The sequence below is a fragment of the Callorhinus ursinus genome, unplaced genomic scaffold (genome assembly GCF_003265705.2).
Source record: "Callorhinus ursinus isolate GAN/ISIS: 27379988/994484 unplaced genomic scaffold, GSC_fseal_2.0 scaffold4, whole genome shotgun sequence".
In the NCBI taxonomy this organism is placed as follows: Eukaryota; Metazoa; Chordata; class Mammalia; order Carnivora; family Otariidae; genus Callorhinus; species Callorhinus ursinus.
The window spans coordinates 77,992,398-78,018,210 of NW_027397066.1; the positions used below are offsets into that span (position 1 = coordinate 77,992,398).

At 39.2% G+C, this 25,813-nt stretch overlaps 1 protein-coding gene across 5 annotated transcripts in view; it reads right to left on the reverse strand.

The window, feature by feature from the left end:
* UNC5C (unc-5 netrin receptor C) overlaps positions 1-25,813 on the reverse strand; it is a 343,699-nt gene that overhangs the window by 65,429 nt on the left and 252,457 nt on the right. For all 5 annotated transcript variants that reach the window (XM_073891991.1, XM_073891990.1, XM_073891994.1 and 2 more), the window contains exons 5-6: positions 5,627-5,807; positions 1,986-2,153 (exon numbers count right to left, since the gene is read on the reverse strand). In XM_073891991.1, the coding sequence (XP_073748092.1) occupies positions 1,986-2,153; positions 5,627-5,807 (349 nt within the window). The remainder of the gene's footprint in view (positions 1-1,985; positions 2,154-5,626; positions 5,808-25,813) is intronic.

A 25,813-nucleotide genomic window follows, 5' to 3' on the forward strand; every position in this document is an offset into this window, starting at 1 on the left:
ATCTATCTATCTATCTATCTATCTATCTATCTAACATCCATGTCTTAAAACTCTTTTCATTTTATTTTTTTATCCAGGCAGCTTGATTCTGTTGAGACCTTCTGCAATGCTTTGTTGAAATGACTGTTATTTTCCATATATTATTTGATAATTCTATTCCATTATTTGATGACATATATATTTCTATTTTTATTTTACAAATAATATTTACACACATTCCTAATTTTTTACTGTGATTCAGTCATTTAGAATTGACTAACTTTCTCCCTAATTTTTGTTGCTGGTTTGTTAGTAATCGCAATGATACTGAGCTGATATATCTCTATCTTAAAACACACAACTTAAATTCTAAGTTGAAAAAAATACAGTAAATTTCACTAAAGTCACACTTAAAATGCAGTCTTAAAAAATTCTTATTTAAATAGGACAAGAATATTAAAAAGCAGTTAAATTAAAAAAATTTCCTGAAATACATAAATAATTATGATTACCTAGAATTCAATAAAAAACAACATCAAACATCATTTATTGAACATCTACTATATATAACATCTTATACTTATATATTCATAGTAATTATATCCATTTTAATAGTCTACATAGTTTAGGAAATCCATATGATTTCATATTCAAATTATTGTGTAAATATATTATGTATAATGTGTATAGAGATATAAACATGCCCATATGAAAAAAATGATGAAAGCATTAATATTTCAATCATCCAGAGTTGGCTATTTAAGCAACTCCCAGCTATTTGGAGAAAAGACATTTGCTCTGACCTAGATCATCCTAAAGTACACACACACACACACACACACACACACACACACACACACACTTTTATTTTGACTCAAAAGGCTCAATGCATTTTTAATTGTAGAAGTCAACATCTAGATAAAATATAGGAGAGTATAAGGTAAAATATTGAAATTCTAAACCTAGCTAAGTGTCAAAATTTGTTACACAAACAAAATCTCCCAAAGGGATACTGTTTGGATATTTGAAAATGGACACTTAGGAATATAAAATATAGATTATATTTTTCTCTACAGTTCATTCTTATAACCCATTTCTGATAAACTATCTATTAAAGGATGGATAAGACAAAAAGTAAGCTAAATAAAGAGAAGTAAGGAGACTTTCTAAATAACGAAATCACAAAAAAATAAAATACAAATAAAGAATGAAATTGACAATGTAACAGCTACCCCAATGGAATGCACTAAATTTATGTATTATTTCAAAATAATTTTAGCTTAACTTTTTAATATATTATATAATTAAGCATTTTAGTTGGTTTTGAGTTTGGCAAATACCACCTTCGATTTGCCTAGGGTAAGAGCTGGTAACAATATGAGACAGCGAAAAAGATGCTCAGTCGCAGGATGCAATCTTGCTATAGGTACCACTGCAAATAATAAAAATAGGTGACCAACGTGTGCAGATAATAAAGAGCTGACTGTATTGTATTTTCAAAATCCATTAGCCCATGTGTCACAAAGCTTTGCCTTCTTTTTAATTCATTCCAAATGTTTTATTTGCCCTTGCCCAGAAACTGACATCAAATATCAAATATTTCAGTCTAAAACATTTTCTAAATTTTAATTCCAATAATTTCCATGGCTGTCTGAAGATCAAGTGTTGTATTCCTAAAATGAGTGGCTTTCAGTGCTGCCTAAATCCCTTGAATTACAGAACCTATAATCTTGGTTCCAGCAGTTTTGTTGAGTAATAGAGAACGATTATGTCCCTATATGTTTAATCTCCTGTTTTATTCTATTTTGCGTGTTTGGGTAATAAATTTAAGTACTGTTTGGGGAAAAATACTTGATTTCTCAGCAGTGTAAGCACTGAATGGTATGATGGATATAAATAATGTCTATCACACATTCAGGTCAAGAATAAGTCTTTGTGTACATCCCCTAAAACATATTCCTAGAATGAGAGGACACGTTTGGAATGAGAACGCTGTTTTTTTTTACCTGGGCATAAGGTGGTACATGCTATTTTCTGCACACTCTGCCCTTCACAGAAGGCACCACCATTGAGTGGTGCTGGGTTGGTGCAGGTCCTTGTGCGTTTCTGATATCCTCGTCCACAGCGGCTATTACACACAGACCACTCTGTCCAGGTGGACCAGCCACCATTGACTGGAAGGAGGTAAATACAAAATGTGAATTACATGTGTGTTCGTGCACACACACATACACAAACTACACACAACACATAAACAAAAACTCTCTGCTAAGTGACCATAAAAAAATCAAAAATTTCAAAGCTAGAAGAGACCTGGAGCATCATTTCATTCAAAGTATTATCAAAGAGCAGAAGAATCTAAGCATAGAGATAAATAAAATGAATTAATCAAATTTACTCACCTACTCAGAAAAGTAAATAGAACTGTGTTCTATTTTCCTGGCTAGTGTTCTTAAAAATATATATTCCCCTTACCTAGTCAAGCTCCAAAAATTATTTTTGATACCTTATTGGAAATAATAAATGTTTACATCCTTATGCCAAGGCTGCAGGTGGATCTGAAGCATGAGAACTGAATAAAATCATGTAGCTTTTTCTTAAGAGCAGATGACTGATTAGTTTTCTTTAGCATATGTAAACTTTACAACCCTTTAAGGACTTGTAGTCAGTTTCAATAACTCAGTGAACCTGGTTAAAAAATAAAATTTTGATATTGCTAGATTTTAAACTAATTGAGTAGCTATTTGATTGAATTGGCAATTAGTTCATGTAATTGAAATGGACACCCATGCTGTGTGTAAAGGCTCACTATGGTGTTTGACGGAGAGTTCCGTATAGGGATGACTATAAAACCTACATTCTGATGCTATGTTCACTATTCACTTCTGGAGATCTCCTTCTAGAAAATACTCTGATATATTTTAATACTTATATTATGTGAGTTGAGAGTCAATTATTGTAATTAAGCATTTGCTAACAAAAATTATTTCCTGGTAGTTAAAACCTGACACAACGAGAATGAGTGTCTGCCTCCTGATCATAAAGAAGAGGGCTAGACATTCGGGCAGCACACACCTTCTAGGTGCACATCATATGCCCGACATCTCCTCTTCTAGAAACCTATACAATGGGAAATCGTCATGAATGTGTTATATATACAGACACAGACAAGAGTGCTTTTGCATCGCAGTTATTTTCTATATAAAGATAAATACTTGTAAACAACTGTCATGTTCAACAATAGGAAAATGGTAAAGTAGATACCTGTTCATGTGATTGACACATAGGCAGCCATTAGAAATGGTGTTAGAGAAGTCTGTTTAATAATATATGACTATTTCTGATGTAATATATGGTGATTAACATAACAATAAAAAAATTAAAAAAAAAATAATATATGACTATTTCATCATTATGTTTAAAGTAAAAATATATTTATACCCCCTTATTTTAAAATCTTATCTAGGCATAGAAAATACCAGTAGCATGCATAGCAACCTTTTCGAAAGCTATTTTTGGATGACAAAATGACAGGATTATGGGCATTTTCTTCTTTGACCTTTTCTGTGTTTCCCTAATTTTCTAGAACAGATATGTATTTGCAATCCACAAATGGATACTAACAAAAATAAATATACACAACAGACTCGAAAACGAAATACTCATTAGATGTATATGTTTTGCTGTGGGCTTCTGGTGAGCCTCATCTATGAGCCTTGGACAACTGACTTTATGGGGCCATGAAAAGGTCAAACAGATGGTTGATAGGGTGAGTTTCAGTCAGTGTTCCAAAAAGCAACTTAACCTGCTCAGCTTTACAAAACCAGATGTCATGGAATTGTCAGTATAAACTGCTCACTAGCATACTGGCAGGCCAATATTGGGGGTTATAGTATACATGTACTGCTCTGATAGGATTTTAACGAGAAATGAATAATCATAAACTTCTAGAGAAAAAAAGAAGGAATGCGAAAGTCCCAGACTTATTCTTTCATTCTACAGAGAAGGAGACATGGGCTCCCAGCATCCTGGTCGAGTGACCCACTGAAGGTCAGTTAGTGGGAGAACTAGTCTTAGAGCACAAGCCTCCTGACCCCTAGTCCGATGCTGTTTTCTGAACTCAACATGCTCAAGTTCCTTGTGTTTGAGTCTTTCTAGAAACAATGTTCAGCTTGTATTTATAGATACTGAAAGCATGCAATACATAGGAAAAGAGATTTGCATGTATATTAAACATGTATATAATGCATACGCAGAGAGTCTGTCTTCATTAGTTATCTATGATTACTACGTGCTGTGATGGGCTCCGTTTCTCTTTTGTCCTTGAAATGCTGTTAATCAAGCCCTTCAGCCACTTTAGGAAAAGACAAAAAGAGGATCATTTCATTGTGACTGGAGAGAGGAAACTGCTTACAATTTAACGGAGCCATTATCTTGACGAGGAAATTCAGCCTCAGAGTACTCAGAGGATTAAAAATATAGTCTGTATCTGTCTTGTAATGAAAACGAGAGATTTAAAGCATCCCCATACTCAGCCTTCGGAACATCACAGTGGCTCCTGTTTCTCATAACTCCTTACAGCACAAGGACCTCCATCCGAAGGGCACTATCTGTGTTAAGTACCACGAGCCAGATACTTGCCAATAGCAACCCCTCCTTCCTAATCACCCAGACCTGAAGGCCCCTGGAATGGCCTTTGTCACTAACGCAGCCAGGAGGAACTTCCTTAAGTTCTAAGCCGGTGGTGTGACACAGGCATCTCAGGTAAGAGGGTCACACCCTCAAAATACTTCCCAGGTTGTTAGGTTACCTCTGATACAAGAAATCATCAAGAATATGAGGGCCTTCTGTATGTCCAACACTGTGAGAAATGCACAGAGCAGTCTCTTCATCTATAACGGAGCTTACCGCACAGCTGGGGAAATGAAACTACCCATAGAATGCCTGGAAGACAACTGAGCGCTAAAACTAGCAGAGAAATAAAAGCATCCCATGCTACAGCAAAATTGGGAGCGGAACTGTTGAGTGTTTCTGGAGAAAGGATAGGCCCTGTCAGAGATGAGCTGGACTAGAAAGGACCAGAAAGTGGAAGAGAAGCTTCCGGAAGAAATCATCACGTTGATCCTTGCCATGTGGTTAGGATGAGGGCCACGGGGATAGCAGTGCTTGCCTTCACTCTAAGTCTCCCTGAGGGAGAGTGTGAAGCAAATTCTAGGAAGTCAATGTTGCTCTGATGTGTTTGGGGAACAGGTCAGCTCATTTACCTGACTGAGCCAGGGCCCACAGAAGTATGAGCATGCTGACTCAAGCATCTCCATCTCCAAACTCACTCGGGCTCTGGGTGGTCTGGGGTATGGAGAGGGGAGGGCTTAGAGAGGCAGGGACATCTGCTCGCTCTGGTGCAGGCACTCAGGAAGACTTCCTTCATCTTCCCCATCGGCTCACTGACAAGGGCTAGGAATTTCCAAGTCTAGTCTTTCTATGAGTATCGGGGAAGCAGGTAAACCTCACTGTGGGAGCCTGAAGCTGGGAGAGAGTGGCGATGATTGCCAAGGGGCCTCTCTTGGATGTTTTAAATTAAAATGAGAAACGGTAGTTTGACATGAACTAGATTGAGACTCGGACAGCTCACTCACAGCTCACTCACCGTAGACTATGACAGTTGCAGTCGTGCTTTTCCTCTTGGCAACAATGTTTTTGGCAACACAAGTATAGTTTGCAGTATCTGAGAGGCGGGCCTGCTTTATGATGAGGTTGTGATCAATGGTAATATAAAAATTCCGATCTTCAACGGGATCAATTATGTCTTCATTTTTCAACCATTCCACCTAAAGATGCGCAAGAGAATTAGGTAAATCCCCAGTATGGATCCTTCCATGGCTGTCCTAACTTGAGCTTTGTAATTTGTATAACATTGCTTCATGCTCTGAGTTTCTGCAAACCAAGAGGAAGTAACTTTCTGAGGTCATGTTAAGTATCACTCACCTGCCAAACAGGCTGATTCTGTCTGTACTCCATTATTCTCAAATGTCAATGAACCAATTGGGAAATACAGTGTTCAAAATGTTTTCACTTCGGTCAGGAACAGGGAATGCGCACTGCCAAGTTCAGAACAGGGAATGCGCACTGCCAAGTTCAGAACCCAATCAGAAATACTGAGCTAAGCATTTCAAAACTCAACTCAAACCTTTTGCTATTCGATTTGTTTACTCTTTGCAACTTACTCGCTGCTTTTCACAAAAGAATGTAAAGACCGTTAAAAAAAAGCTCAACAGGCATCTTAGACATCATGTAGCTCTAATAAATCCACATTTGGATGATTTACGTGTAACCTTGCTGAAACATATGGATTAAATTTCCCCCAAAATGCACTTACATTAAAATGTAGCAAACACATATTTGGAGACACACTTAAGCCAGAATACTTGGAGAAAAAAAAAGGTTTTGTATCAACTTTCAATATAATCCAAATAGCATATACACCATACTCAAAGCTTTCTTTTGGTGAATCACTAGCATCAAACCTTTGACTCATGGTTTGCTTCTGGGAAGCCTGACCTAATACATGACTGTTCAAAACTACTGAACTTGTTTTTCCATGTAAATAACATCAATTTTGCAACAGCAATGTTATCCTTCCAGATCGAAAGGTGGGAGATATAGCTATATAAGCTTTCCTTATGGAGGATAAATTATTTCTTGTTCTACAAAGTGCTGTTGCTTCATCTTTTTTTTCTATGCACAGGTTTTTCCATAAAGCAAAACAACATTGATATTTGCCACACTTAAACTTTCCTTTTATAGTGATGGGATAATGGATCCAAGTAATCTTTAGCAGTAGAGTGTCAATAGTGTTGCCATTTTCAAAATCTTAAGGAGTTTCTCGGCACTGCAAGAGGTCTGAAAGTTAATCTCTAAATCTGTCAGTGGGTTTGACGTGGTACAGCTCTAAATTACGTCCATCATAGGGACTCTAAAATAATGCTCCTCTAATCCTTAGAAGAAGGACCACAATTTAAAGGGAAAAACAAAACCCAACAACAACCCTGAAATAAACGTCTGAGGATGTAGATAAGAGCAACTATTTGTAGTGATATGAATTTTGAAATGGCAAAACGTTCTTGTATTTACACTACTGTAGTGAGAAACAGAATGGAATCCATCTAAAACAGTGGAGTTTGAAAACATGCATTTTGTTTCCAAATACAGACAGCACATTCAGTCAGGGCCATGCTTGGATATATCTGATCAGAGAGTCATACTCTCTTGACCTGGATTTTCTCAAAATTTGGCCGTATGTGTATAGTAGTATGATCTCACTAGAAGCGCAAGAGGGAAGGTAGCAAAATTCATACTGCTACAAAGTAGGACAATAATGATCAATTATCATTAATTATCACTGATGATAACCGAAGGCGGACATTAATTTTTTAATCTAATCTTTATGTAGGCATATCTATGCCATTCTAAAGAAAGCTTTCCTCTTATAGAAGGCACTGTTGGGCTGCCCGAAGTTGGTCTTGGATCCACTGTGTGTGTGCGTGTGTGTGTGTGTGTGTGTGTTTGTGTGTGTGTGTGTGTGTGTGAGTGTGCTCTTAGTACTTCCCTTTCAAGGACCCATAATTGCTACTTTTTCCTTGAAAGGTGGGTCTCAGACTCCTGGACCCTTCCTGGAAATGCCTAGGGGTTCACAGCTCCCCTGCCCCACAACCTCCCCCCACCTCAGCCTTGTCTCACGGGTGTGGAAATATGCTTTGTATCCAATTGGGGTCAGAATCCGAGCTGCTACTCTCCAGACGTCCCCTGCGGGATGAGGCTGAAGCTATCTCCTTGAGGTGTCACCTGCATGTCCACACTTACTGGACTTCTCATTTTCTGTCCAGCATGCTCCACCAACCTGTAAGGTTCTCTCTGCTATGAATGCTTCCAAAAACAAAAAAAAAAAAACCTCTTGCATTCAAATCTTGGCCTCATGGTTTGTTTCTGGAGAATCCGACCTAACCCGTGACTGTTGAAAACTATGGTTTCTTCTACTTAAATCACATCAATTAATAACAATGATATAATCCTGATCATAAGTGACATTAAGAGATCCCAAGGGATATTGCAAACCACTTGTTTATTTGAAAGTTTATTACATGGAAGAAAAAGAGCGATCTGCACAATTGACAAGATCTAAGAAGACCTCCATGATTATTGGGTAAACCATCTTTACTTTCAAATACATCACTCCACATTTTTCTCAAGTCTCTTGCTGGCGCTGGAACGGTGACTATGACCTGAGTTTTGAGGGCCCCTGAAGAACCCCAGAAGTACAGAAGTACTGAGGAAGCCCCCAGGGTCCTGGGGGGAGGCACTGCCCTCCTCCCCAACTCTGGCTTTAACCAGAGAAGCTCCGCTTTGCTCTGTCTTCCACACCGGGTTCACTTGTAATGCCTTTGGTTAAAGAAACAGAGGGTTCACTACTGCTTAGAAATAGTCATAGGAATGGAGAGGTGAGCCGTGGGCTCCTCCAGCTTCTGGTAGCTCCCCTGCCCCCTGTTCCCTTCATGCCAGTACTCCCAGCTGCCACGACGTCCTGCTTTGAGACCACATCTCCACAAGAAGCTCAGGTCATCACTCACCGCCCGCACTCGAATCCCATACTGCTTGGCGCATCCCCATCTCCCGCCCGGCAAAAGTCTCGACAGCCTTCCTAGCTGCTTTGGAAGGCAGCAGCAAAATACTCCAAAATTTCAAACTCTTTTTAGATGGTTTTCTTCATTTTTCTTTAACTAAAACCTAGCTCTTCATGATTGCTACTGTGTTTTCTTCTGGAGTGCTCTCACATGGTAGCTTCTTGATTTCCCAAATCCAAATTACACTGGGCCTGGGGGTCAGTACGTGTCTTCCTTGTTCTGCCCTGTCTATTCTAGACCATTCTCTCCAAACAGCTTTGCTTTGAATCTCCTGTCATCAGATTATGTCACCCACTTTCTATATTATTTTGTAGTCATCTACAGACCTCCGTACTCACAGTCATTTTATCCAGCACATTTTCTGTCACAATTTCTAACGATTTTAATAACCCGACAAACATGACACTTTCCACATTTTGACCTCTCAAGTACACAGCCCTCCTTCCTGCCATGATCTTGGTCTCTAAGACACTCACACGTAAAGGCCAAAGACTTTCAATCCTGGCCTCACTGTAGACTACTCTGGACATTCATAATATATTAGTTCTACATCCAATCCAGAGAAATTAAATCTAACCCACAGAAACCCCGACTCACCATCAAGACTGTTCCAGCACCCGTATTTTTTAAATTCCTCAAGGGGCTGTGACTTACTGCTAGGGTTGAGAAAACTCTAGCGAGTTTTCTCTCAAACGAGATCCCTGGACAAGAAGCATCGACGTCACCTGGAAGCCTGACAGAAATGCAGAATCTCAGGTCTGCCCAAGTACACTTACCGAATCAAAATGTGCATCTCAACAAGAAATTCAGGGATTTATATGCACACTAAAAGTTGGAGAACCACCAGTCTAGCTCTTGTCCTTACCGTTGATTGCAAACCCTCTGAAACCCAAGTTCAGTTATCACCTCTTTCTACTCTTCCCTGTCTTTCTGGTTTACTCCCCCTAGGAACCCTATTTTGACTGCCTTTTACCAGGACCCACAAATCTATTAAACTTCCCGATCTGATCTCTCACCCCTCCCCCATTCCCTCTTCTCTCTTCACCACTTTCCAATGGCCATGTCCAAATTCTCAAAATCCCTTGCCTTATATTCTCAGCTCCCCCATCCCTCTCCTTCCTTAAGGCACTCACTTGGCTACTCTTCCCGATGCCACCTTCAGAGACTCGCAGCAGAATGTGGCTGTGCACAGCCGTGTCGAGTAGGCTCATCTTAAATTCATGATAACACAATGCAAGTGGGCTCTTAATTCTGCCAAAAAACCGTACTACATTTTCATCATCTGTTCATGGTCCCATCCTCCTAGACAGCTATTTCACACCTTCTCCTCTCTCCTTAAACACTACCTCCCTCTCTATCCTCACTTTCAGCTGATGACCACGATTTCTCCTTCACTGAAAAAAGTGACAATCACAAGACAGCTTCCACAACTCCCACTCCCCACCGCCCCACCCCTATTCTGCATCCTCTCTCTGGTTACTGGTCAGCTGTCCGTGCTCCCACCCCTCACCTCTCATTTGTATTCTGCATCCCACTCCCTCATGCCTGGGCAAGGGCAAGACCCAACAATGCTCCTCTCTGTCTCTTAAATCATTAATATTCCCTCTACATAGAATCATTTCCATCAGCCTACAGACATATAAGTATTTTTCACAACTTAAAACCCTCCCCACTCGTTTCTGCCTGTAGTCACCTCCACATTTCTTTGCTCACCTGACAAAAGGCTTTGGAATACTTGCTGATACTTAACTCTCTCCATTTCCTGACCTCTTCATGTCTGCTGAATCTATTCTAATGCACAGTCAGCCACACACTTTCACCTATACTGCTCTTCCCAAAGTCACCAGTCACTTTCACTTTGTTAGATGTACTGGTGAGGTGTTTGTACTTAACTCATGTGACTAAGCAGCAGGTTGGACCCTGCTGGTTTCTCCCTCCTCCTCCTCACTTGCTTTCTTGGTCAGGACACTTTCCTGGTATTTGTCTTATTTCCCTCCATCCACCACAGCTTCCTGGAGCGGAAATCTGTTCCCCTGTAGAGCCTGTGTCCCTGCACCTCTTCTTTTTTTCTATTTTCTATCTATATTCATTTCCTTGGTGAGCTCATTCAGTCTCATGCAGAGGTCTTCTACACTTAATTTATCTCCAGTCTAGACCCCGCCCCTGAACTCCAGACTCATATATCCAACTGCCTTCTTTCAGCTCCACTGGGGTGTCTAAGAACAACCTTCTGAACTGCACTTCCAACTCTGCTCCGCCCACAGCTTTCTCCATCTTAGTTAATGCCAACTCGATCCGCCCAGTTACTTAGACAAATACCTCAGACTTGGCCTTGACTCCTCTCTACCTCTCTCTTTGCCCGCTGGAAGTCAGAGCAGCATGTTGGGATCTGACCACTTTCTGTCCCTTCACTACCACCTCTCCTGGTTCAAGCCACCATCATTTCCCTCTTGGATTACTGCAGCAACTTCTTGTCTTATCTTTTCCCCTTGGGCATCCACAGTCTATTCTCAACACAGTAGAGTGATCCTCAAACTCTAAGTTGGATCATGCTGCTCCTCATCTCCAGCCCTCCAATGGCTCCCTATCTTGCTTTGTGCCAAAACCAAAGTCCTTACAAGGACCCACCAGGCCCAGCATCACCAGGACCCTTGACCTCTCTGAGATCACCTTGTTTACTTTCTCTCTTCTCTCATCTCCTTAGCATGCTGGCCCCTCCGGTGGTCCTCACACACATCAGTGCTGCTGCCTCTGCCTTGCGGATATTGAGTCTGCTGGTGAACCTGCCTGAAATCATCTCTCCCTTCCCCAGGTATCTGCATAATTTGCTCCTTTCCCTTCTTCAGGTCTTGAGATGTCACTTTCTTAGTGAGCCACTTCCTGACTTACCTTTAAAATTGCAACATCTCTCTCTGCCTATACCCCCAATCTCTCACCCTTTTCTTTATTTTTGGCATGGCACTTCTCACCATCTCAGATAGTCTATATTTTACTTAGTAGTTGTCTCCTCCACCAGAATTAAAGCTCCGCAAATTCTGATCTATTTTTGATCAATGTTATATTGCTGTGGCCTTAAACTGGCATATAGTAAGTGCTTAGTTAGTATTTGCTGAATGTATGAACAGAAATAAGATATGTAGTGGGATCAAGTCTGTTATACACACTTTTAGATCTCTATAAAGTTGCTGCTTTCACTGGAAAAATTAATATTAAATATATTTAGTGAGCGCCATTTTAAATATCCCTTCTAACTAAGTTCTACTGGAGATTAAGAACACAAATCTCTACTGCTTAAGGTGAAATCCTTCAGAGCTGGCCTGGCCTCCAAATGAACTCAATGGAGAAATCATAAGATAGAAGAGCACCTCTAGAATTATGCTAGGAGACCCCCAATGTCTCACTATTATTTCTGAGTCTAAAGTGTTGTGCGGCCAGCATGTTTTAACTAAGGCATCTTTGAAAGTGGCATACCCCTCTAACCCACATTATGCCTGTATGTCTGCTGGAGAAGCAAAAGAGGGTGTTTGAGTAATTATTGCAGACATCATCTGGTAAACACAGGATCTAGGTGATCATGGTAAATCTGGGCCTAAAGTCCAATTTCCTAAGAACTTTAATTTTTAATAAACAAAGATCTCGGTAGGCACCTTGTTTTTTTCAATCCATTCCACAGACACTGAATACCTACATGTGATGTATGGTGTCAAGTGCTGGGGGAGAAAGGGACAAATCAGGTAAGTGCTTGCAATGTGTGAGAATAATTCTGTTTATCATGTAAGAGGTTGTCTAAATCAGCAAGGGAAATCAATATAAATCTTTATATATATATCTTTTTATTAAAAAAAAATACATCCTTTTCATGTAGTGTCTCCAGGACCCAACAGCACCAGATAAAGTGACATTCTTCCATTTGAAGTAATTTCATAGTGAATCTCCTTACAAAAACTGTATGTGAAATCCCAAGAAACAGTAAAGAATCTTTTGTTGTGTTAGGATTTTATTGCATTGAATAGTAATTAATTATATTGTTGCAATGCTATTTATTTGTAAGCTACTCTTGGTTAATCAGGAGTCAGTACTTTGGTCTGGCCTCTGAATTCTGTTCCTGTTTTGCTCATTTCAATGCTTCTTGTTGATTTCACCCTGAGATGTGGCTTCCTCCCACCCCTCCCCATTTAGCAAACCTTCTGATTTATATATGGGAGAAGTCTTTCTGAGTTAGAAGTTATTTTTAGCTATGAATAAAACATTCAAGAAGAGAGAAAAATAGGTTGTAGTTCAGAAAACAATAAAAGGCTTTGCCCATAAACCATAACTTGTTGTCAGTGCTGCAGTAAGACAAAGTAGCGTTTCTGTCCTTGTGACTGCAGTCTTTTCAATAATTTGGGGCACATTTGAAGTAATTGACTCAAGTGTTTATAAAGAAACGGGAATTTATTAACAGGTAATAAAAATAGTTACAGGACAATGTTAGGACGTCCTATTTGCATATTCTGTTGTTATGTTTGCTGTTGATTAATCCCACTGTGTGCAACTGAAAATCTTACTTTAAGAAGGAGTTCCTAAAGTACCATCTGAGAGGGTTGCTCTCGAACCTGACTGCCTGGGTTTAAAATCAAACTCTGTCGTCTCTGTGTCTCTCTTGGGTAAGTTCCTTATCTTCTCCTTGCTTCAGGGTCATTTATAAAATGAAGATAATCCTCAAATGCATTCCATAGGGTTTGTAAAGATCAGATGTAAAGATCGAATCCCGCATCGGGCTCCCAGCTCCGTGGGAAGTCTGCTTCTCCCTCTACCTTTGCCCCCCTCTCTCTCGCTGTCTCTCATGAATAAATAAATAAAAATATTTATAAGAATAATAAATAAAAACAAAAAGGAAAGTATCTTGATGTCTGAATTCCCTTCGCTTTCTCTGACATTTTTTATTGAGGTAAAGTCAACTCACCATTAGATTATAACTCTTTAAGATTGTACTAGATATATATAAATGATTAAGTATTAAATTGGCCAATCTAGTTTGTATGCTAAACCTAAATACATAATTCCATTTAAACTTTGTGAATCCATAAGTCTAGAGATGTCATTAGCATGTGTGTGCTTTAGAGAAAGTATAACATGGCATTTTAATCAGTCTGCAGAAATATTATTTTCTAATTCTTTTAGGTTATAGGCAAATCCTCACACGAGATTAATTTTTTAAAGGCATAAGTAGAATAGATTTGTAATAAAAAAATTTTAGCAAGATTAATTTGAGAAATAGTCACTATTGTACTTTATAATAAGGCATAAATGAGAGGCAATTTATATATTACTATTACTACCTAGACCCAGACCATCCACATTTTTATACTCTTGATTTTACCTGAGTTTCCCAGTTTTTTGGACACACTCATTTCTTTCTCTGTACCCTGTGATGTCCAATCTATCCGCAATCTCTCCCTCTCCCTCTCTTTTTAGTAATAAGCTGTTTCTTGTTTTTACTATCTGGGCCTGTAGAGCCCCCAAATTTGATTATACACTTAGAATTCCAAGCTACCTATTTGTGTGTGTGTGGGGGGAAGTGAAGAATAGATAACATAAAATGGTCATCACTTGTTCTTTAAATGACGTCAGTCTCTACCTCACCTTCACCCCCAGACAATAGCAAACACATGTTTGGATTTAACACATTTATCTAGGTTCCCAAGAGAGGGAACTTCCTTCTGGTCACCTCTGCTCTCACTATGACCCCAAGTTCAGGAGTGACTATCCTGAGCTCTCTTCTCTGTTTCTCTTTCTCTCCACACAGAGAAGATTCTGGGGCAGCTGGACTGGTCAAATAGGAAAGGAAAGGTAGATATTATGGCTCATGCTGTGGTTATGGTACAACTGCCAAGCTTTAGGATGGCAGAAGTAGGGGATGTGTTCAGGAGGGGGAGAGGGTGCCCTGTGGTCCCTAATGTAATCATGACCTGGTTTAAGAAAGAGTTCCAAAGCAGAACATTTTCTTTGCACTGAAATTGGGCGGGCAGGAAATGGCGTGAGGAGGATGAAATGTGTTGGCGAGGAGTGAAAAAACAGAAAACAGTGAGCTGGTATGGAGTATTTCAGGCACCGAGCTTTAGATACCTAATCTCTATTCCTCACAGCTGTTCTGTGAGGGAGGTATGTATAGACCCATTTTTCAGAGGAGGAGAATGAAGTTCAGAGAGAGGAACTGGTGCAGGCTTACAAAGCTCGCGAAGGAGCGCAGATCTGGATGCTGGACTGCCTGAGCCCTGGGCTCTTGTTTGCCTTTTAAAGCCAGAACCGGGAGGAAGCCACCATAGAGCTACAGACATGAGCATCCATGGAGGGGGCTCCAGATCATGTGGTGGTAGCTAGAAGAAGCTGGGACAGCAAGAACATGTTAGTTACTCCAGGACATGGACCCGGGCTAGCCTCTAGCTAGCGCTCTGTAGGGAAACAGTTATCACCACCACCCTGCTCACTCTTATAGGACAAATACGGGTTCACTTTTCAGAGCCGACACTATGACTGGGTGGGTGCACTTTGACTTCAGGCGCATCAGGAAAGAATCCTTGTTCTTGAAAGATGCACCTCAATTTTTGGCAGTGACTTGAAATGTCTTTCGGAGGGGCTAGTTTTTAATCCCATCCTTACAAGGTTCTCTTTATACGCAAATGACCTGAGAAATAACATCTTGATCTAAACCATATAAAATACTACAAAACTTGGCATATAAATGACTAAGGGAAAATTATTTTCAGTTTAAAGAAGAGTTTGAGGGGCACCTGGGTGGCTCAGTCGTTAAGCGTCTGCCTTCGGCTCAGGTCATGGTCCCAGGGTCCTGGGATCGAGCCCCGCATGGGGCTCCCTCCTCGGCGGGAAGCCTGCTTCTCCCTCTCCCACTCCCCCTGCTTGTGCTCCTGCTCTCGCTGTGTCTCTCTGTCAAATAATTAAATAAAATTTTAAAAAATAAATCAATCAATAAAGAAGAGTTTGAAGGCACATGGATTTCAACCTGGAAATCAAGTAACCAACAATATGCAAAAATTTTCTAAGGGGTACACAAACAAAAACATACTTAAGGGAGTCTGTATTTATATCTTTAACTTCCATATATTCTTCATCCTAAAATCGACTGCCCTGAAAACGTGTCTTCCACTTTTCAAAATGAAGGCTTCTCCTGCATCCCAATCTTCCCAAGATACATTTTATGAGGGTATAAAAGGCTCTAGGGTGGCACAAGTCAGGTGCAAACTAATTGGGAGGATTAGTGTGGTATTTGAGAGAGTAAAGGACTATAATGACAGGGTGACAAACTCTTTTGCAAATCAGGTCATTACAATTCTTGGCATTCGTCAAAACGGAAGGAGGCCCTAATATGCCACTAATGGGTCCCTGAACATGATAGGTGATAATAGAACACTATCTGATTTAGTGTCTTTACTAGTTTCAAAGACTTTTATAAATTAAAATTTAAGTTTAATAAGCGAAAGGAACATCTAGTGCAAAATGAAAGATACTTAAAATTTTAATGTGCACATTTTTTACCTAACAGCATTCCATCAAATTCTATCCCTAAGAAAACCTCCTATGTGCACATATCCATATGCTATGACTCACCTGTGTTAAATCTAACTGAACACTCTGTGGTCTGTTATTTTCTGAAGCAACGTGCTTCGTGGCAAGGATGCTGAGCAACGTGACATAGTTCTGTAAAGGGCAATCTTCATATTGTTAGACCTTGTTCAACATTCAATCAAGAAAAGGCAAACACAAATAAGGTCCTCTTCCTCTAGTGAAAAATGTTAGGAAATGGGAAAAGGAGCAAGTTTCTGCAGAAGGCGTTTGCCGCACTTACGAGACCAATTCCCACCTCCGCCTTGTAGAATCTTGCACTCAGGAGCTGCACTCACTGCTCACTTTGTCCCCCTCTGACTTCTTGAGGCCCCAGGTCACCAACATATTAATCAATATTTTTTGTGATCTTCCTTAATCTAAGCAGATGACGTATGTCTTTTTTTTTTTTTTTTTTAACAGACCACATAAGGCCAAAAGATATAAACTCCTCTCAAAGCTCTTCCTTCCTTCTGTGTCAGGTCACCCCCCCACACACACATGTCCCCTGTCCATCCTAAAAACCAACCAATGAGGAAATTACTCTGTGACATGCCTGCTCTTCTCAGCCTCACTTTCATCTCCTCTCTCCCTTGGTGGCTAAACTGTCCTCACTATTCATCAGCCCATTGACCCTTCAATTTAGTGCTGTCTGGATTCACGCTTACCACTCAAACTGCACTTTCAGAGGTGACCAGCGACCTCCCTCGCTGCCCCATCCAACAAGCCAAAAGCATCGTCTTTCCCTATGCCACTCTTGTACCACGTAATTAACTGTTCTTTCTCAAACCTCTTTCCCTGGTCCCTTTATTTTATCCACCATAGTTCACACTGTCCTCGCAGGGCTCTTTCATTTTCTCTCCTTTTAATTTTATAGTGGTGGTTCCCAACTTTTGTGCATCAGAAGCACCCAGGGAGGTTTTAAGACCTGCTCCTGCCCGGGCCCCACCTGCAGAGGTTCTGATTGAATTGGGCATCTGAAGGGCCCAGGCCTTGGTGTTTTTTAAAAGCTCCTCAAGTTAATGCTAATGAGCTGCCAGGTTTGCAAACCACTGGCTTATATGTACTGGTGATCTCCTTCACACTCATGGCTGTTCACTCAAAAATCATTAACTCCAGTCCTAATGTTCATTCAGCTCCATTCAGATTTTCAATTACTTTCTCGATAACTCCAATTGAATGCTCAATAAATACGAAATGCAGAACAGGTACTGAATTGATCCCAGGATCTCCTCACGTCATTCCTCTCTCTATAAATGTGGTCCTCCTGATTTTCTGTTTAATTATGGAGTCGTTATCCTCCTAATCCTAAACTCAGAGCTTACAGGAATCCTTGTGCCTTTCTTCAAAAACTATTCTGTTCAGTTATGGATGGTACCTAGAATGTTTTTTCAAACCCGGCTCTTCTTCTCTACCCCTACTCTTAAGTACTGTGATACTATTTTAATTCTAATAATTTTTGCTAAAAAATAAATCTTAAAAACAGTAGCTTCACTTAAAATGTTCCTTATTGTGTCATTGTTTCTAGGTTAAAATCCAAACTTCACATGAAATCTTTTACAAGTGTCCTCAGTTATTGCTCTAGCTTCACCTTGTTCACTTAATACTACTCTCTGGACATACTGAACTTTCTGAAGTTTCCTTAGCGTGTGATCAACACTAACATGGCCACTCATTGCATTTTCCATCACTCTACCCAGCATGCCTTTCTCCTCCTTTTCTGCTGCGAGAATTCTACCCATTCTTCAATACTCACCTCAGAAGACACCTTCATTCTGAAACACTTTTCGTCTGTTTTCCTTTTATGTGCAGAAGAAGCGATCTTATCAAACCATTTATCATACTGTACTGTAATGATTTGTGTAAAGTTTGTGCCTGGGAGTTCTTGAGAGCATGATTACTTATGTGTGTATGATATCTCCAGTGTGATACATCTCTGAATATATATGTGAATATCTGAATATATATGTTTAGTTTTGTGTTCGCAGTATCTAGCACAGTATCCTAGCAGAGATGTTCAAAATGTTATTTATTATTTATCCAATTAATGTTTGCTGAGTATCTACTAGGTGACCTCACTATTCTTGGTACCTGGGATGCATCAATAAACCAAACGAAGTCTGCCCTCCAAGTGATTCCCAAAAGAGAAGGCAATATATAAACAATATAAATATATTGGATAATTTCAATGGTCCTTAGGGCTAGAAAAAATAATCAGTGCCATACAGTGTTTTAGATCTGGAGTCAGAAAACATTTTCTGTAAAGGGTAACATACTAAGTATTTAAGGTTTTGTGCGCCAAGGTTTCTAAACAGTAGGCATAGACAATATGTAAATGAACGAGCATGGTTGTGTTCCAATAAAAGCTTATTTACAAAAACAGGTGGTGGGCTGTATTTGGCCAGCAGGCTGTAGTTTGCTGACTCTTGTTTTAAATGACAGGGAAGGCCTCTCTGCAGAGCTGATTAGTCGCTAGAACATGAATATCTAGAAAAAGCCAATCATACTGAGCCAGAGTGTTCCAGGTACAGGGAAGAGCAATTACAAAGGTCACTGTTTGAGAAGCAGAAATAAAGCCTTCATGGCTGAAGTGTGGTGAAAGAATGGATGAATGAATGAACATATGAACAAAGGCATGAATGAGTACCCATGTAGAAAATAAAACCACTAATAATAAGTGGAGAGTATATATAAAGAAGCATTCCCTTAATTGAGATATGTAGCCACATTCAAGAGAAGAAACAAAGACATGAATGCACAGGAAAATATAAGTCAGTAAGATCTACCTAAAATTAGTTTACTCCCTGAGTATCCATTGAATAGCTAGTATGCACTGAGGATTATTGCAGGTGCTAGAAATTAGATGAAATATTTAATAATTATGACATCTAAAGTTTCAGACAATCAAAATGTTAGATTCTTAGCAATGCATATATTTTGATTTCTAGAAGTTGAAATAGGACTTCTAAGTACTGCGAAGTACTGCTTGTCACAGAACAAAGAGTAAGTACTGTGATAAACAAGCAAACAAACAACAAAAAAATGTGACCTGGGAGTGAATATATATATATCTCAATCATACCAATTAATTTCATTTTGGGAAAACATTTTGAAAAAAAATTCTTGAACGTCACCAAATGAAGTATGTTTAGAAATCACTGAGATATTCTAAAAAAAATGGACCAGAAGTTGAGTTTAATTTTTCTTTCACATTCTAAAATTTTCATTTTCTTAATGAAGTGTGTGTAGATAATAACAACAAATAACAAATCAACATGTTTATTCTGCTTTTGGAAAACTGATGAGATGATCTAACACTTTTTAATAAATGACTTCTCCCCAAAAGACATCTTTGTCTGGATACTATCTGATTAGCTCATGAAAATCAATCAAATAAGGCTACACACAATTTGTGTCATTTTAATGAACTGAATTTCCAAAACATACAGTCAATAAAACTTTTTTTTGTTGTTATGGGAAAAATATGGACTTTGGAGTTGCCAGACTTGGCTCTGTAGCCTGATCCTCCCACTTGCTAAGTTTGCAGCCTTGTGCAGGCTAGAAGCTCCCAGAAGCACGATGCTCACTGTACAGAGGGAAGGACTATCCCTCCCAGCGTTGTAGGAGGATTTAATGAGTTACGGAAGGGAAAGCACCTGGAATTAGGAGGCAGGCAATAAATCTAATTTAATTGCTTCTTCTCCAAGACTGAGTTTACCCCAAACAGAGTTATATCTGCATAAGTGTATTTTAAATGTTGATGATTCAGTGTCCCTTAGTGTCTCTATTAAGAAGTACATATCTTCATATTCATAATATTAATCAGGAAAAAAACAAAAACTGTGAGAAATCTTTCAATTTTCCACTGCATAGGGCTATTGGTATTAATTTATGAGTCTTCATTCATACAACTCTCCCAGTGAGGAAAGTTTCCCCTTGTTTACAGCCTCAATCCCTTCTAGTGCATATACCAGAAGAGAGGTCATATTTCTAGCCTTCCTATATGAGAACTGGTTCCCAGCTCTTCTGGGAAGATAAAATGTTTAGAAATCCCTCCAACACTTAGGTCTTTCAGTTCCATTGATGCCTTCAGTCTGGCAGAGAGTTCTCAAAACACCAACATGATTTTATTAATGAAGATGAGTGATTCCCAATTTGATTATAAGTTTCAGGACTACAGCATATTGACCCCATATTGTGTGTTCCCAGAAAAGATGTATAAAACTGCCATCCCTTCCTGTGTGTGGTATGATTTAAGAATCAACTTTTTTTTTTTATGGCTCCTAGATGCATGGTTTTATAGCTTTACTGTTACTGATATTTTATAAAATTCAGAACTATTGGCTATATAAGTGCTGTCAGAGGGAAAAAAAAGGTTTTGCAGCAAAACATGGAGATCATTTGGCAACGGCTTGGGCTTGCACAACCTTTTCTGAACAGCCATTTCAGCATTCAACAACCTCATGCTTCAACTCTCCCCCCTAAAAACTTTATTCTTCAGTTCAAATTTAATTTTTGATTTATATCATCAGCAAAGGCGGAGAAAAGTGGATTACCATTCCCGATGGATTATCCATTCATAGCTTATCATTAAATATGGGATAAATTATAATCTTCAGTTTAATCTTGATTTCCCACACTCATTTTCTCACCTTTATTCACCTCCGTTCCCTCTTTCTAATTAAGCAGCATACAAGCTAAGCTACCTAAGACAGAGCCCCAAACTTCTAATGTTAAGAGTAAAGTGGGGGGACTCATTTACACAAAATAATTATTTTCCAAACATTATTTATCTTTAGTAATTTGTTTGCTACTAAAATTGTGTAAAGCCTAACTATGTTCATGTTTTAGACATTGGGGAGGGTATGTGCTATGGTGAGCGCTGTGAATTGTACAAGACTGATGAATCACGGATCTGTACTTCTGAAACAAATAATGCAATATATATGTTAAGAAAAAAAAAAGAAGAAGAAGATAGCAGGAGGGGAAGAATGAAGGGGAGTAAGTCAGAGGGGGAGACGAACCATGAGAGAGGATGGACTCTGAAAAACTGAGGGTTCTAGAGGGGAGGGGGTGGGGGGATGGGCTAGCCTGGTGATGGGTATTAAGGAGGGCACGTTCTGCGTGGAGCACTGGGTGTTATGCACAAACAATGAATCATGGAACACATCAAAAACTAATGATGTAATGTATGGTGATTAACATAACAATAAAAATTATTAAAAAAATAAAACACAAATATTTGGACAAAATGATGGGGTAAAAATAAATCAACAACCATGAACTTTTTCCTTGTTGCCTCGTCCCTTCCAACTCCCTGGGCAAAAAAAACATATCCCAGGATGATGCATATATCAGGGGCTTTTTAGGAATGCCTGGCACTAACTAGTATTAGCAATCATCACTATTTCCAAATATAGTAAATGTTTGCTCTCAGTCGTTTCTACATTTTGTTTAAGCAAATCAGTGCCACAGTAAGAAGAAATAATTTACAATCTAAATTCCATTCTGAGCACTGGGTGTTATCTACAACTAATGAATCGTTGAACACCACAACAAAAACTTATGATGTACTATATGCTGGCTAACTGAACATAATAAAAACAAATTCCATTCTTATTTTCTGACCGACTGTTTTTAAAAGAACAATGGAGACAATATATTTGAAACCACAGTATTATAGACCTTATAACAACAGTGATGATGTTTTACCGTTAGATGATAAAAGTACATAGTTGAATATTATTAAACATTAGGAACATGAGCCATATTTGCTAGAGTGTATATACTTTACACTAAACAAAAAACTTTATGTAAAAGCATCTCTAGAATATGCTTTGACTACCTTCAGGAAGACTAATATGTTGGTTCCATATGTCTCTTCTCCATACTGCCAGAATCAACACAAGGGTAGAGGCATTACTTGTATTAGGAAATAATTTGGCTAAACTCCATCTCTGTAAAACCATGTCACGTACGGGCCACAAATGCCAATAAAACAACAAGAGAAGCAAAATAAATTTTTCTAATAATCAGAAGGCTCCGAAGTTAAGGTACATGGAGACACATAAGCAGAAAGTATAACAAATTATAAATCTGATCGTAATTTACATATCTTTACAACACCTTCAACATAATCCTATACGCTGAGTTTTGTGATTTCTTTCAGTGTGACCTTTTCTATCAATAAAGCTGAGTCCTTTTTGAGAATTTTAAATACTTCTACTTAAGAACTTGTTTCCTTTTGTACTTCAGGGTAAATGATATACCTGCATTTTACTGATAGGACAATGAAATAAAAAAAAAAGGAAGGAGAGATCAATTAAATTCTTTACAGAGATCTTTTTAGAGATGGTTGGACTTTGGTCATAAAATTGCTAACAATGAGAGGTGCTCAGCTTCCCCCCGCAAGTAGCTGCTGGCACCCTTTTCCTTTTCTTAACATGAACTTGTTAACGATGTGATTGGTTAAGGAATTGTCTAATCATGTACGTCAATAACAAAGAACAAAGCACCTTGCAGTTTTCTTTCCTATTCTACTCCCCTGTGAAAGACAGATGTGTTGTGTCTAATTATTCCCTGATTGGTATCTGGAGAAACATTAACATAATTGGCACATTTGTTCTAATTAACAGAGAGAAACTGCCACATACCACCCAACATGAAAAGTGAGTCCAGCAGCCATTAGCTAGAAAAACCCACATCCATCAGAAAAGGCTACTCCGTTGAACTCAAACTGGAGCCCCGTAAGTCAGAACACAGGCTGAGAATGACACAACAGAGTTAGGACGAGTGTGTACACCTAAGAGAACGGAGATTTAGCCCGGCGTCGTCGGATGCAGGTATATTAATCAAACAAATGGGAAAAGCAATTATGGGGTGATTATCAAAATAAAAAAAACTGAGCCAAGCCAAGCTTCTAGAAGGAGCATTGGCTGGAAGCTGGGAGTCTTGTCAAGTTTTACTGACCGGTTTAGAAGTGACAAGTTTGAAGTTTTTCCTGTATTTGTTTGTTTTAACCCTGCCCTTTAGACCAGTGGTTCTCAAACTTTGCTGGATTTTAGAATCACTGGGGGAGCTATTAAAAATCTTGATAGCCAGGCTGCACATCCTACCAATTCCCAGGTGATCCCAATGTGCATCCTTGCTGGAAAACCAGGACTGCATGTGGACTGGTTCTAACGTTCTTGCTAAAATGCAGATTTTGATTCAGTAGCCCCGGGGTGGGGCTTGAGATTCTGCCTTTCTATGAAGTTCCCAGGTCGTGTCAATACAGATAATCTATGCATCACACTTTGAATAGTAAGGTCTTGGCAATTCTAAAAAAAGTGTCCATAGCTAATAGCCTTCTGGAGACTTTTACCAGGTAGGGTTTGGCTCCAATTTCTCCAGAGTTTGAAATCTCAGAATTATTTTCTTTTGATTTCTCACAGTGGCAACAGTTTCTCACCATCTCTTGCATGACTAAGAAAGTCTTCATTATAGGATGCCAACAAATGTTCTTTACCCGTAAAAGTTGTGGCTAAAAAGTGCCTTAAAAAACAAGAAGCAAAAGGCCATTAAAAAAAAAAAAAAGTGTGCACAATGACACGCACTTTCTCCCTCCACCTCCTACCACCCCCACAGCTATTGTGGAGATACTGTTCCAGATGTTCTCTATTGTCAAGAGTAGAGGCTACTTTGTTTATGCATCCATTTGCTTATCAGATTTGCAATGAAATAAGATGCTTATTCACTTCTGTGTTGACTACTGTCGAAAATACTTTGTACATTTCAATGGGTTTGTGAGAGGAAGTGTGTTTTTATGCTTTAAAAAAAGTGCTGGTCTTCAAGCATGTTGAAATTGTATCTTTAGACAATTGTAAAAAAAAAAAAAAAAGCCAAAGAATTAAAAAAAGCAAGTGGAAAATGTAGTGACATTTTGCTCAGTTGTAACTTCTGCAAAGGGAAGGGATTTGCTAAGAAAGGAATTTGTTTTCCTATTGAGGAAACACTCCCTTAATTGCACATATGTCTGGCTCATTGCTTTTGAGAGCTGAATGTACACAGACCACACTGCGGAGGCAAGCTTGTCTTGAAATCTGAAAACTTCCATTCCTAAAGCCTAAGTTCAACTATGAGAAGATAAAAGCACATTGACCTAATGAACTATTAAATTAACTAACAGTGACAACCACCAAAAATGCCCAAAGTAGAATAACTATATCTAATAATTTCTTCCAAGGGAGCAAAATGGCACTGAAATGTTCTTAAAATGATAATTTTTTTCAGGGCAAAGCAACCATAAATTGACGAGTCCATGGTTAGTTTCTAACTAGTCTTTAGTACAAATTTGCCTTTCGGGATAAGGAACTCCCAGCATTTCTTCTTATGTACCAAGTAGAAGTGGGACTCTTACAAAGTCTGGCCACCATCAGAAATTACTGGCTTTCTGCTCCCTAGGACTGCCATTTCTCACCCCCAGTGAGTTTACAGTAAATAGTGCTTCTAGGCATATGGAAAGACTCACTGAAAGAAATTCCAAAGCAAGAGAACTGATTGAAGAAACATATACTTTTTCTCAAGAGATAAGGGTCATGGAAATAAAAGACCATCTTGCCCTGTGATTAAAGACACAGTCTAGGTCATTGCCTCGTGCTCAAGAGCCACTGAGAGAGAGAGAGATTATCTTCGAAAACAGCTGAGGCCTGTTGATAGCTGATTTTAGGTCATCTAAGAAAAGCTCACTCTAGTGTGTCTGCTGCACTTTAGCCTGGAAGATTTTCCTTTTTCCCAAAAGACCAAATTTGTTCTAGGTTTCATCCACTGAATAAAATCAAGTCTAAAAATCATGTTTAGAATTTTTTATCCCCACAGAAATTAAAGTATGCCCTTTATTTCTCCATCTCTCTCCATCTCTTTTACTTCTACCCTAAGACAAACAACCATTGTCTCTTGCTTGTGTTAAGGCAAGACCCCCTAGATGGATCCCTGCTTTCATTCTTACACTGTGAAAATCCACTTTCCACACAGCAGGGAGAATGATCTTTGAAAAACATATATATCCCAACATGACAATTCCCTCCTTAAAATCTCCAATGGCTTTTCCTGCGTTCAGAGATCCATCCAGGCTACTTACCACGTCTGTTAATCCACAAACTAGTCCTCCTGCCTCTGACTGAAGGCCGTCTTGCCCTCCTCACAGCTTCATGACATATGTCTCTGAGCCACTGGCCCCTTTTCGGTCTATAGCCACATCCGCTCCTTCTGAGGCTTTTTTGCTCCCCCTGCCTGGGACGTCCCGACCCAAATCTTTTCATGACCCGCTCTCTCCTGTCACTCAGACCTCAGGTTGGATCGTGCCTCCACGGATAGATTCTCCTTGACTTGAAAGTGACTTCCCATCCCCAGCAACCATCAGTGCCTCAAAATGACCTTGCCTTATTTCCTTTCACTTGCAATTGCAGGACAGTATCTTGACCATTTATTTCTATTCCTGTTTAGTCCTTTTTTCTTTTTTAACCCGTTAGGGACTTTGGTTGACTTGCATCTCCTGGATACTAGAAAAATATCCA